We start from the raw sequence: 13,352 nt of genomic DNA on the forward strand, positions 1-13,352 counted from the left end.
AATATACATATACGTGTACGATACGATTATCTGAATTCTCAGTGTAACTGAGGGTTTTACGTTACTTAATAACACAAGAAACACGACAACTTTATCTTTTTCCGTCTGCTCCTTAACAATAAAAGCCCCGCACCGGAACACTGGTGAACTAATATCTTACATTAGGTTGTTCAGCTGTAGTAAGACGGCATTGAAGGCCTAGATAGAAAATGCACGACCCGCCACTGCATACTATACTATGACCTTTACTTTGACATATTTTGGCATACTATACAATGACTTTAATTTTGACATATTTTGGCATACTATACTATGACCTTTATTTTGACATATTTTGGCATACTATACTATGACCTTTATTTTGACATATTTTGGCATACTATGACTTTTATTTTGACATTTAGTAAAGCAACGTAAGGTTTCGCCTCTCCTCTGGCGTGAACGCAGCATGAAGGAGAGCGAACAGACCGCAGTCCGCTGCAAAAAAAAGGACCTTCAAAATAAAAGCACAAGATTTTTTCTCTCTTTTTTAAGAAAAGGCATCATATTTATTTCATGCCGTTGCGGGCCACATAAAATGACGTGGCCATGAGTTTGACACGTATGCTTTAGATATTCAACTGTTTTCAAAAATATATATTTCTCCCTGCTGCACATGGTTTTTAGTCGAAAACTAACTGAACCTGCTTGTGTTGATGAATGCCTCAGCAAGAAAACAAGGGTCAGCAATCATTTGGACCTAAACAATATTTTGCGCCTTAGATTTTTAAATACCCTTAGAAGAACACCCTAATAACTGATGTTGCTCATAGCATAAGAACATTGTTTGAAAACAAAATCCTCAAATATGGATTTCAACTAGTAATATCAAGCAATAATTTGGTTAAAGAAAACTCAGCAGACACTGCCATCTTGTGTTCTTCTCTTTCACTGGGTAGAGTGTTATAATAAACATGTTATTTATATATTTATTTTATGTTATGTTTGACCTTGCATCTAAAAATAAATCCCAAAAAAGTAGGACAATACAAATTCCAGAATAGCCCTTTAAAGCCTTGGTAGGCGGGGAGTGAGGTATTAAATCAACTATGTATTCTAAAGACTTGCACCACTTTCTAACTGCGCTACAGCGCTGCAGTAGAAGGGGGCGGGGCCTCCTGGGCTCCCTGGACCACGTGCTGCAAGGACGACCACCTGAGCCGGTGTGAACATAACTGACCACTTCATAGACTGTTGGTACAACACATTGCATTCTGATCATCACGCAATGCGAGTTCATCACTCGGGACAATACAGAGCAGAATCTACACACCGGAATAATGATCTCATGTAAAGCCACTTAACTGGTACATATGTTGTTTACAAGTCATTTCATGTTCTACCGCTGGGGGGCGCCAACGCCTTTGAGTTAATTTAATGTTCACCGCAGTCGTAATCACAAATTAAATACATCAATCATGAAAATATACGCTGCAGTGTTTGTATATTGTTGGAATAGTATATCATTAGTATTTTGTGTCCGTTTAGAGAAGTTGCTCTGATGTTAGAAGACAATGTATTTGAGAAAAATGTCCCCTTCCTAAAACTGCTACGTAAGCAAATACCACGACACAACCATTCATTATAAAAGAGTATTTAGGAACATTTTAACGTCCTCGCATATTTCCAACTTTAATCATTGAAGTCCATAAATAAAATGTTCTGTTTGTTAGACACACGGCACATAAACCACCGCTATATTAGTTTTTTTTAATGATGCGGATTACCGTTAACAAGAAATAAACTATTTTAAATGCAATTTACATTTAATGGCATAATCGGTGACATGGATCAAGTCCAAGCCACAGTGAGGCCACGAGTTAACATAACATTGTGTTGCCAAATGTTCATTTATTCAGCATCAAGGGTACAACAAAGCAAATATTTATAAAATAATAACAGTGAGTACTAGAAATTATTCTAATTTTGCTTGTCTTATGTTCTAAGGAGTGAAAATGATCACACTAAAAAAGGGAGAAGAAAAAAAAGCACAAAATGTTCAAGACATGAAGGTGAACCCAGCTCAACTTCAGTCGGCATCATTCGGCTCATCAGCGGAACTAATTTATTAAAATACAGTGGTTGAGAATTCCTTCTGACCCCTCTGCATCTCTTAGTTTTGGGCTGGCCGGTGTACATTCAGAAAAACAATACCTTTGGTATTGTGGCATTGGCTAGCACATCTAAATAACCGTGTGCTTGTCCAGTTTCATACTGAAGGTTTGTGTTTCCACATTGTTCCCGGCACCAAGTGCTTTCATTTATTCTTGGCCGGATCGCCGATAACATTAGCATGCAGAATAGTTTCTTCAGTGGTTGAACATATGTCACTGCTCTGGTCTGGAAGCTTCCTGGAGCTGATCACAAAAATCTCTTGACATTTTAAGCACACCAAAATGCAAGTTCACTCCATGGAAACAACATTTCGCTGCAGAACCGTCGAAATACGAGTCATGTGATATCGGCAGTAAAAAAATAATAATGCTGTGCTCTTTCCGTTACACAGATACAAATCGTATTTGTGACTTCGTATTCAAATGTTTCTCCCGAGGAAAGAATGACACATTATTTGTGTATGAAATACAGCATTGTAGAACATTTGAATTTTCCATCCGTCAGTTGAAAAAAGTTGCTTCTGTAGACTATCAAATACAGGGTTCTTACACATGTTGACCAATGGATTTCCATGACTTTTCCATGACTTGAAACCAAATGTCCATGACCAAACTGAAATCTCGGGATAAACATGAAAAATTAAAAAAATGTTGCGTATCGAGAGCGTACGCCGGCTTATATTTTGAGCGTCTTTCTTTAAAAAAAATATTCATTATTTCAAACTCGGCGTAAATGAACTTGTGATTATAACATTTCCATGACTTTTCCAAAACTTTTATGATTTAAGTTTTTTCCATGACTTTTCCTGGCCTGGAAATGACCATTTTAAAATTCCATGACTTTTCCAGGTTTTCCATGACCGTACGAACCCTGCAAATATGATAAACAACACGCTCTGCACTTCATTACAGACACGGCCCATGAAACGCTGCAGAGGGCGTCAGTCAAAGACGTCTCCTTCCGGCGAGGCCAGAAGGCGAGACTCTCCGTGGTGCAAAGTGAAAAAGGATTCTGGCTTCAGTCCTCTCTGTTCCACGGCCTCTCGGAGATGAGCCGGGGGCTCCAGGTAGAACTGGACGGAGGAGAGACGGGAAGAGAGAAGAGTTAACATTGTTGGACGGCGATTTAATGGATTGGGGTTCTGATCATATGGGGCTCTGGAGGTTTACTTTTCTGTGCCTTCATTTCAAAAGAGAGTAAGATAATCCTTTTATTAGTAACGAGTGGGTACGTCGGCTCAAAAGAGTTGTGCTCTGTCTCGTAGAGGCTCTTCACCTCGTCACTTTTTTAAAATCCCCACGGTCACTGAACATATGAAGCATACTGGTTTTGAACTGGCGTGGGAAGAATGAACATTTAAGAGTCAGTCCATTCTTGGTTAACAGCTCTGGTCTCACATTCCTCTTTTTGGAGAACGCCATGTGAAACCACTTCTCACAGATTCCTTCATCACCTCTGACCACCTTTGTGTTGGGAGGCAGATGTTGTGACCGTCTGTGCTCAGCAGCTGTCCACACTGGGCTTCCTTAGAAAATCCTCACCCAACGCGTGTTACATTTTCTATGTCTTCATTGCATAGCTACGAGTGGCGTCACAACTATTTGACTGCATATCGTACCTCATAGGCAAGAGCAAAGGTTCCCCAGTGAATGGCCACAGACTGTTTGGCCTGAAGGTCTTGGTGGATCCGAACCGCCTCTTCTGGATTGACATGCTGCCCCTGCATCATATCCCTGAAACAAATTAGACATTTTTGCCTTTTTAAATGTCTAGTCTACCTTTACAAATGGGCTTAGGCCTTCTATGTTGTATACATTGTCACAAATATGTAACTTAAATAATACTGAGGTCATATTTAGGTGGATATCATGTGGATATGATGTTACCTGGGCAGGTAAGCGCCGATGGGGATTGCTGCGAGGTCGAATGGTCCGAAGCGCTGTCCAATCTCCTGGAAGGAAGTGCAGTAGCCCGTATCGCCAGCAAAGAAAAACCTATGATCGGGACCCAAAATGGACCAGCTGCCCCATAACGACTGAGAGAAGGAGCATACAAGAGAAAGAGTTACGCTGATGGACTTTAAATGCTTTCCATTAAAATAAAACCCTGTGTCTGTTTAGGCGTCATTCGCCTGGACCATCATGGGGATTGATGCAAAACATCACGATAGTGTCGTCCTACCTTGTTATCGTCCAGCGCTGTGCGTTTGCTCCAGTGTTGGGAGGGTGTGCAGACGAAGGTGACATCATCATGACCCGGGACACAGTTCTCCTCCCACCAATCCAGCTCCATCACATTCTCACAGCCCATCTTCACCAGCCAGTCCATCAAACCCAGGGGCACAAACCTGTGGAACGTGGACATTTTATTCAATGTAAAATATCGCTGTTCTCGGGGCGACTGCAGCTCAGTGGTAAGAAAGGTCGTCCTTCAATCAGGGGATCGGTGGTTCGATCCCCGGCTCCGCTAGCTTATGTCGATGTGTCCTTGGGCAAGACACTTAACCCCAAAATTGCTCCCGTAGCGGTGCATACGATGAATGCGAGCGACTGCTGAGGCCTTGGCTCCTCCCATCAGTGTGTGAATGATGTCATGTTGTGTTAAAGCGCTTTGAGTGGTCGGAAGACTAGAAACGCCCAAATGCAGGTCAATTTACCATTTATATTTCTGGCCTACTATACTATAACAACACTTTTAACAGCGTAAGCTTATTAAATTAATATAATTAAGACTGGTTGACAATAGCTCCACCACACTTACCAGCGTAGCTCCCCTCCAAAGCGTGCGTTGAGGCTGGCCACGGAGCCGGCGTCCAGATGGTCATAATGAGAATGACTGATGACGACAGCGTCGATCCTGGGCAGCTGTCGGCGAGAGGATAAACAATGAAACCATGGCAACGATTGCAGCAGCCAAAGAAACAAGAAATACAATTTTAATACCATTATTGAGGACAGATTGTTTTTTAAAAGATTAATTATCATAATGTGAAGGGGGGAAAAAATGAAGTACTACACCTGTTCCACGGTGCAGGGGGGTCCTCTGTACCTTTTGGGCCCCATGAACTGGACCGGTGAGGCTCTCTGACTGAATATTGGGTCAGTCAGAATATTCAGCCCGTCCATTTCAACCAGAACTGTGGCGTGACCCAGCCAGGTGACTCGCAGACCTGGACCAGAGTCAGAGAGGTCTGGGCTCTGGACGAAGTAGGGTTCCATCACTGGGAGCTCAATGTCCAGGGCCTCCACAGGAGGAAGAGGTGGAAGGAAAAAGAAAAGAAGAAAAACAATCACATGTTGATGATGAGGAATACGATGTTTCAGTCTTATGACTTCATCTGATAATCCTCAGTCACCCTCATAACGGACTCACTGTGCATTTGTTTTCAACTTATGTTGGTTTTTTTACCTGTGGTTTTTGATTTGTACTCCCAGTCACAGGGTGAACAACATTACGATTAAAGGGTTAAACACGTTTCTGTTGCTGCGTGAGAGCAGTCTGCAGCCCGTTAAGCTCTTACTGAGCTCAGCGAGGTTTCAACTCGGAGCTATAAATACTGTGTCGGTTTTAAGAGTTGACAAAGGGCAATAATCCTGCTAAGAGGTGGGAAACCCCGAATGTGAACTCCAATACGGATCACTGGAGGGATCATTCAGGTAAAGCCACATGTTGACACAAACTTATTTGACATGGCTTAAAGTAACATTTTAAAAAGTGTGAATGTGTAAGTTTATCACCATATCACACACTATATACACTGCATCAAATTGGGCCAGTTGATATTAAATCATGATCTATCACTGATCCGACACCCTTCTTGGATTACTGGTGATATTACGGAACGCAGACATATTTGTGTCTTTAAAGGTTGACTCGTATAATAACACACCTCTTTACTAGTTGGTACATTGCTGTGATTTTTATCGAACAAAAGGAATCGGAGCAGGGTGGTGTAGGAAGGGAACCGCCATGTGGGCCAGGGGTTGGTCCAGCGGCCATGTTTGTCCCGGCAGGACTTTGTTACTTCCTCCTGGAATCAAAGTAAAGCGGGACATTTTAGCCATTTAGGCTTAAAGAACGTCAGATTAAAACACAAGACACAACAGTTAGAGAACCGGAGAGATGGCAAGTTGAGGTTAAGGGATTGTGGAAATAAAAGCAGACGAGTTGATGTGTGGGTTTCAAGTAGAAGAGGTTTTTCGGGATCAGGGGGGATTGTGGGAAGTGAAGTTTTACCTCCAGTCGGTAGTCCAAGCGGAAGCTCTTGCGGGAGGAGCGAGAGGAGCTGCTCTTCCTCGGGGTCTGAACACCTACTTCTCCTCCCTCGGCAACCCTCAGCATTCCGACATCCTTGAGTAAAACAAACCCATAATAGTTTGTATTCAAGTGAGTTTAGAAACATGCATTTCCTTTCACTAGAAAATCTTATCGCACAAGTTAGAATTGACCACATATTGTTGTGAGTTGATGTGTTGGCCGCTTACCTCCCCCAGGGCATTGCTCTCCTCCAGAGCTGCTCTGCCTGAAGATGATGGCTTCTCCATGGGCTCACCAACACACCTAGCACACACACACACACACACACACACACTTAACATCACAGCTTCTGACTGTTGGCTCACATGTCGTTTCCCATGCCTTCCACCACAAGCAGTCGACGAGGGCATCTTTACATTCATACAGAGCACATTTACCAGCCGAGAGTGAAATCATAGTGGTTTGCAAATGAGAGAAAAACATTGATAATCAGACACACAGTAATATCGATTTCACTGCATTCAAAGGACACTTCTATCAGGGGTGATCTAGTGCTGCCACACAGCACCAAATACGAACACTGTGTCTCAGCATCAACATTGATCTCATATTTTAATATCTTGTTGGCGGGAGGAACTATGAGAGAAGTCGCCTAGAGAGGAAGACGGATACAAACGCACAAAGAGCTGCGTTTACACTTGTGAACTATTGATATGAAGTGATTGTGCCGTGTGACTGTCCTCCTGAGAACATATTGATACGTCATTGCAGGCCCAGTGCAACAAGAACAACTGCTCCGATTAACTTCCTCTTGGGAAATCTCAAACATGGTGGTGCAACATCACACGTTGTCGTTTTCAGTTACATCTCGGGACTGACTGTGTGACTCAAAGAAATGACCACTGTTGTCGGAAAAGTTGCAAAATACGAGCGACTTTTAATTTGATATCTTGGGAGAAGGAACACCGACATTAGCCGAGCACAGACATCGATGACAGACTGCGAAGCCAACAAGTATAATCACAGCCGGTCCTTATCCTGCTATTATCCACAGCAATCACCTTGCAGCACACGCCCTCACTAACTACTATCCACTTGTGAATGATTCCTGCGTGCACTTTTAGAGAACGCACTTATGAGAAGAGGCACTCGAGGGTGGCCTTCTCTGCCATCCCGTACTGATGGAAGATAATTGCAAGATACGGTTCCTCCGTTGCACGATATTGTCGAGAGGCAAACGGATGCTGTGCTAGGAGATGTGAGCCCCACAATGCGCCGGAGGGGGGACTCCACACATTAAAAGCTTCGGCATGCTGATGATGCACTCAGCCTCGTGAATAGACTTTAAATGCACAGAAACAGACTCTCTGGGACAACAATGGCGCTCTGACAACCAAACGCAGATCTATGGAGCCAGCCAGCGTGGCTGATGGGGTCATATGAGCAACACAACGAGCATGCAGTCAGGTTGATATCCGTTAAGTCATCAGACGTGGTTACATCTGAGATATTTGAAGAAAAAACACAGGATGTCGCCAACACCGTTTGTGCAGGACCACAACTTGCTGACTTGCTGATAACCAGTTAGTTTAGGGGTCACTGACACATTCGTATTATTGATATTATCATGATCAAGCACACGTGTGAACATGAATGAGTCTAGCCGTGAACACGTCAGATGAGCAGCCTCAACACACTCAGATATCTTCTGTTCAATAATAATAATAATAATTTTATTTATAGAGCACCTTTAAAAACAATGTTTACAAAGTGCTCCACAGAGTCAAAGCAAAACAAGTGGAATAGCAAGAAACCAATTTTAAATTAAAAAGTATATATTAAAATTAAAATTAAATGAAAATAAATTAATTAATTAAAAACCAAATAAATTAAAAATAAATTAAAAACAAACCATAATGTGTCAAGAGACATCGACACAGACAGGAAACACAGCAGCAGCAACACCTCTACTGTGTTATAACCTCTGCAAAATACGAGAAGGAAGTGGAGTGATGCTCGCTAGAGCAGATCTTAAAGAGAAAACCAGCCCAGCAATATATATCCCTTTGGGGGGACGATGGTGACAGTATGAAACGGATTAAAATGCGGGCCACCATACACTCACGTCGAGCCACACGACCATCGTTAAGGGCGACACACACATGTCATCTGTTACTATTTTCAGCAAACTTACCTGGGAACTTGAACGCAGCAGAATACCACCAGTTGTTTCCTTTAGCGGGGGCACATGCTTTGTTTGCGTTCGCCACATTAACGCCGTTAATGCAAGCCGGGCGACATTATGTAGAGCTGCACGGTTCCCTGCGCGTTAATGTTTCAGTTTGCATTTAGTATAAATGTGTCTTTACGGTCACCAGCGACAGGAAGCTCAAAGACAACAGGAAATGCAGTGGGCGAGGATGTCTTTCAGAGGTGAGTCGGAGAGCTGAAATGCAGGAGGACCGAGAGGATCATTAGTCCGCACCAGCTCGGCTTCTCTGACGTAGGTGCAAAACCCTCTGATCACGTGACCGCCCGAAACTCTCTGCCTCTGACTGCAGACTGTGTTATAAATAACTAAAAATGTCCTTAAAATAAAAACGAAGGGGGCATTACTATATTTAAGACTAAATAAATGTCTTACTTACTAAATAGATCAAAGAAACTAGTGCATGGAAGCTTACTATTACGTCCGTTATATTATAGTATGCTTAATCATTCAGTATAAATAATTACCTGAATAATACATATATTTTTATTATACTCATAATAACACAATTTCCATATCAATTTCGGCAATAATATTTATTTTCCTATAGATTGATGATTTAATGCATGAACATTAAAATGTTTTAAACTAGATTAAACTTCGAACTCTTTTAATAAAATGGAGGCAGTTCAATACTTTTTGACCACCAATCATCATCTTCATTGATCTACCTCAAAAAGAACGGTGCTCACGGTAATAATATTCATATGAAAAACCCATATGTCACATAAATGTGCTTTTTGTTGTTGTTATTGCTACTCTGGCACACATTTCTACTTGTAACACGTGAACGTGTAGACGTCAGTTTACCTTGACTTGCTCCTCCAGATAATGAAGGACACCTGGAGCCAGTTGGACACTCGCGCGCGCACAGACACGGCTTTCAGTAGCTTGTTGTATTTACTAAACTTACACCCACACGCCAGAAACAAATGTAACTGCCTGCACAACACGGAATGCATGTTAGCCGCTTGCATTGGAACATATTTGCTTTGTAGTTTTAGCCAAGACCAGTCGGAGAACACAAAGGAGCCTTTGTGTGCAGCCGAGGAAAAGTTCAGCGTCCGGATAACTGAAGCTTGAACTTCCTGCCAGATGCATTCGAGGACTCTCGGAAATCTCATACTTCACGTCGAGGCTTTAATGAAACTCTTTCCTTAACTCCTTTTACAAGCTAACACATTTCGATGGGTTCCTTTTTATCAGAAAGAAATGCATAAAAGCATCTTTTTACATCTGAAAACGTTTTAAACTGTTTTTGTACATTTATTCTGTAGGTAGTCAATATAATAGGCACCCACATAATGTGTATTTGAGCCTAGGTATATGGTGATGTTTATTTGAGTGTTTGCAGAAACATTTTAAATAAATGTCAACAACTCTTGCGTCGTACTGGCCATACAGCGAGTCTCACACCGTATGGATTATAGTAGTTAGTTAAATCTTCATTACAGCAGATGCAAACGGCATGCCTATAAAACAACTGGTTGCTTTTCTACACCTGTATTCCATTATTTTTTATGACTTAACCCTCATCAAACCCAAATGGTCACAACAGAAGAGACATTTACAGACAACCCTGAAAACATTTAAACTTTATATGGAAAACTGAAAGATCAGTAAATACAAATAAAAACACAAGAAATGAGCTTTTCTTATTCAGAACGTTGATATCTCATCAGGCGTGTTGTGGACACTTTAGGGATACTCAGTGGCATTGGCTGATTGACTTCAGAGTGATGCATGAAAAAGCCTTCAAAACAGGATCACTGTCATCAAGATGACTGGATAGGGTTAATGTTGAAAAACATTTCAGAAAATTACATATATTTTGACATTCTTGACTTACAGCCAGGTGATCCAGCAATGTGTGGGTAGAAAAAACACACCATGAAAGGTGAATAACGTCATTTTCTCAGCCACAAGCAACGCTGACAATACAACACAGTTCTAACATATATTTTTTTCAGTTCAACGGTAAATTGTGGGGGATACTTATGTCTTCTGAGTTTGTGATATTGAGTGACAGTGTAAACGTTTTTTTTTAAAGAACAATATTATAAAATGTCACTTTTTCATTTTTTATCACTGTGTGCATTTTTCCATGTCTCAGTGGTCCTTGTGGTCGACATCCTCCTCCAGTTTCCTGATATCTGCCTTGAGGTGGTTGATGTTTTCTCTGCTGGCTTTTAGTTTGTCTTTCAGCTCTGTAATCTCCTGGCTGGTTCTCTTCTTTGCTGCCTCCATCTTCTCCTTGGTCCTCTGTTCCAGCTCATTGACTGCAAACACACGATCACAGTAACTCAAGCCATGTCAATGCTGCTCCTCTGTACAGATGCATGAACTTTTTTTTTCCCCACCGTATGCAGGGAATGAGGTTAACGTAAAAATAAATTGGGGTATATGTGTCTTGTGTGTGTGTTCGTTGTGTGTGTACATACATTCGGTCTCATGCTTGTATGCACCCAGGGTGAGTTGTCTTGAAGTCGTCAGCAGCTGCTGCATCATGGCCGTAGGATCCTGGAAGATCTGAATCATAACGAAAACCGAGTCAGATCCATCACTCACAGTTCCACACAGCTCTACATTTCATCAAAATACTGATGCGATGTGACCATATCAGAATGAAAATCAAAGCTCTTTGTGTGGAATCTTTGGACATTTAGTAGTAGGTAATAATATTGAACAGTATCTCCGTAAAAGACCATGAATTGATGCAGTATATACAATGTGCTCACAAGCTACAGCAAGCTAACAGACGTACCATTTCATCATAGAATTCAGAGACAACCGTCTTCTTCGGCATTGCACTGGAGTCTGACTGGAACAGCTTCAACAGATGGTACAGAGTCACCTAAGAGACACACGCATTCAAAATAAGCATACTTACAAGGAGGTTCAGTTCCTACTAAATACTTATTATTATGTGTTGAGTATTTAACACAAATAAAATATCAGTTTGGCTCTCACAGGTCTCTCATTGGGGTCAATGAAGAAGATCTTGATGATGATCTCAAACTCTCCCCAACCCGTCTCTGTGATCTCATATGGAGGCTTGGTCACCACTGGAGGGAAGAAAAACGCAGTGATCCACTAAATGATTATATGAAGTACCACTGTATCAATCCCCAACATATTTTCTCTTATTAAATGTCACATTTCCATTTGAATTTAAATAAATAGAATCCACAGGAGGCAACAAAACGGATCCATTCGGATTCCTCGTCCCATACACCTGTTAAGGTGTACTCACCTCTCAGAGGGTTACCATAGCTCTCATGAAGCTTGAACTGGATCTTCTTTACGAAAGCAGACATATCCTGGGAGAACAATATTATGTATTTATGTAAACAATTAAGAAGAAGAACTTTGGTTGGCAGTTGGCAGTATTTTCATATGCTTTGCAGAAGCCTGGATGTGATTTGAAAAGTTCACCTCATTTTTGTAAGGCTTCACATAAACAGACCACTGGTGTGTGTGTCCATCCTCCTCTCTCTTCTTCCCAAAGTAACGGGCAACGTTCCCAAACACAATGGGCTTCACGATGGTTATTCCCTGCAGATTAGAGAGGCAACACATTTAATCATATGAGCGTGTTCCTGTTCAAACGCCCCCAATTATAAAATGATATAAAAACAGGACAGAGAAGCGGTGTGGGCAACTTAACATTAATTATAGCTACCGAGATTATTCACTGATAAGAACATTTCCGTTGCTTAATTATAAAACTATCGCAATAATACAATGAGTATATATTTCCAATAACACAAAACGGCTCCAGTGTCACGTTACCTTAACTCGCCCCCCGGAATCTGGACCAAATTCAGTCATCTTTTTAAACATAGTACGGTCGAAAGAGTGACGTTTATCCCGTAGCACACTCTATATGACTCTTCTTGTTCCACAGCGTGTATCCTCATGGAATAAACCTGCCATTCAAGCATTAAAAGTAGGCTTTATACAGCCAGACTTCTCATTTCAAACAACCAGCCAAACAACAGCCGGAAGTGACGAGTGTAACGTCTTAAAATGCCCGGTAGGATTGAAACATCGACACATTATGGTTCCGGCTGATGGAGGAAGCATCGGAGAAGAGTAGAAAGATGTATTACGTGTTTGTGATAATTTGTATTATAATTTACTCGACGGCTCACACACTCTGCAACCGCCTTATTAGCTCTACCTAAGTATCTTAACGTTGCAAAACAAATGACTATACTGACACCGCGTATACAATGTATATATATACTATATCTTCTCACTTGTTCATGTATACACAGAGTTTTCACAAAATGTTTAATCGTGGAAATTTGGTTTAAAGTCCTGGAAAGGTCCTGGAGATCCATTGGTCAGCATGTGTGTGTGAACCCGTCACAAACAGAACTGACAGCGCTTCCTCGCGTGAGTTTACTAGCCCGACTGTTTGTGGTTTAGCCCCGTCATACGCGTCGTTGTGGGGGCGTGGCTTATCTCCGTTACTTTGCTCAGTGGAAACATATTTTCCGCCATCCGCCACGGAATAATTAACCAATTTTTCTACATTATACTTCTTGTGGAAATGCCACACACGTCGTAACATCTAGCGCCCCGGTTTGAATGACTTCCGCATCCAGCGTCACGAGACCAGCAGCAGCCAATTAGATCCAACAGCGGAGCAGCTCAGCGCTGATTG

The 13,352-nt window shown here is 41.7% G+C and overlaps 2 protein-coding genes across 4 annotated transcripts; both read right to left on the bottom strand.

The window, feature by feature from the left end:
• Positions 1-1,870: 1,870 nt before the first annotated feature.
• On the bottom strand, positions 1,871-9,722 carry napepld (N-acyl phosphatidylethanolamine phospholipase D). 2 transcript variants are annotated; one of them, XM_056425231.1, is made up of 11 exons: positions 9,491-9,722; positions 8,606-8,857; positions 6,639-6,714; positions 6,391-6,504; positions 6,044-6,184; positions 5,172-5,396; positions 4,915-5,018; positions 4,336-4,501; positions 4,041-4,189; positions 3,773-3,887; positions 1,871-3,226 (listed from the first exon to the last, which is right to left on the bottom strand). In XM_056425231.1, the coding sequence occupies exons 3-11, from the start codon at positions 6,696-6,698 to the stop codon at positions 3,095-3,097; spliced, it is 1,206 nt and encodes a 401-aa protein (XP_056281206.1). In that variant the 5' UTR covers positions 6,699-6,714; positions 8,606-8,857; positions 9,491-9,722; the 3' UTR covers positions 1,871-3,094. The 2 variants fall into 2 exon arrangements, with proteins under 2 accessions (XP_056281206.1, XP_056281204.1); XM_056425229.1 differs by lacking the exon at positions 8,606-8,857.
• Positions 9,723-10,258: 536 nt separating this feature from the next.
• Positions 10,259-13,178, bottom strand: yeats4 (YEATS domain containing 4). Of its 2 annotated transcripts, none has more exons than XM_056424973.1 (7): positions 12,943-13,178; positions 12,116-12,235; positions 11,934-12,000; positions 11,651-11,745; positions 11,445-11,534; positions 11,122-11,209; positions 10,259-10,959 (listed from the first exon to the last, which is right to left on the bottom strand). In XM_056424973.1, the coding sequence occupies exons 1-7, from the start codon at positions 13,024-13,026 to the stop codon at positions 10,790-10,792; spliced, it is 714 nt and encodes a 237-aa protein (XP_056280948.1). In that variant the 5' UTR covers positions 13,027-13,178; the 3' UTR covers positions 10,259-10,789. The 2 variants fall into 2 exon arrangements, with proteins under 2 accessions (XP_056280948.1, XP_056280949.1); XM_056424974.1 differs by lacking the exon at positions 12,943-13,178 and adding an exon at positions 12,473-12,684.
• Positions 13,179-13,352: the final 174 nt, after the last annotated feature.

The sequence above is a fragment of the Pseudoliparis swirei genome, chromosome 10, assembly GCF_029220125.1.
Source record: "Pseudoliparis swirei isolate HS2019 ecotype Mariana Trench chromosome 10, NWPU_hadal_v1, whole genome shotgun sequence".
Classification (NCBI taxonomy): domain Eukaryota; kingdom Metazoa; phylum Chordata; class Actinopteri; order Perciformes; family Liparidae; genus Pseudoliparis; species Pseudoliparis swirei.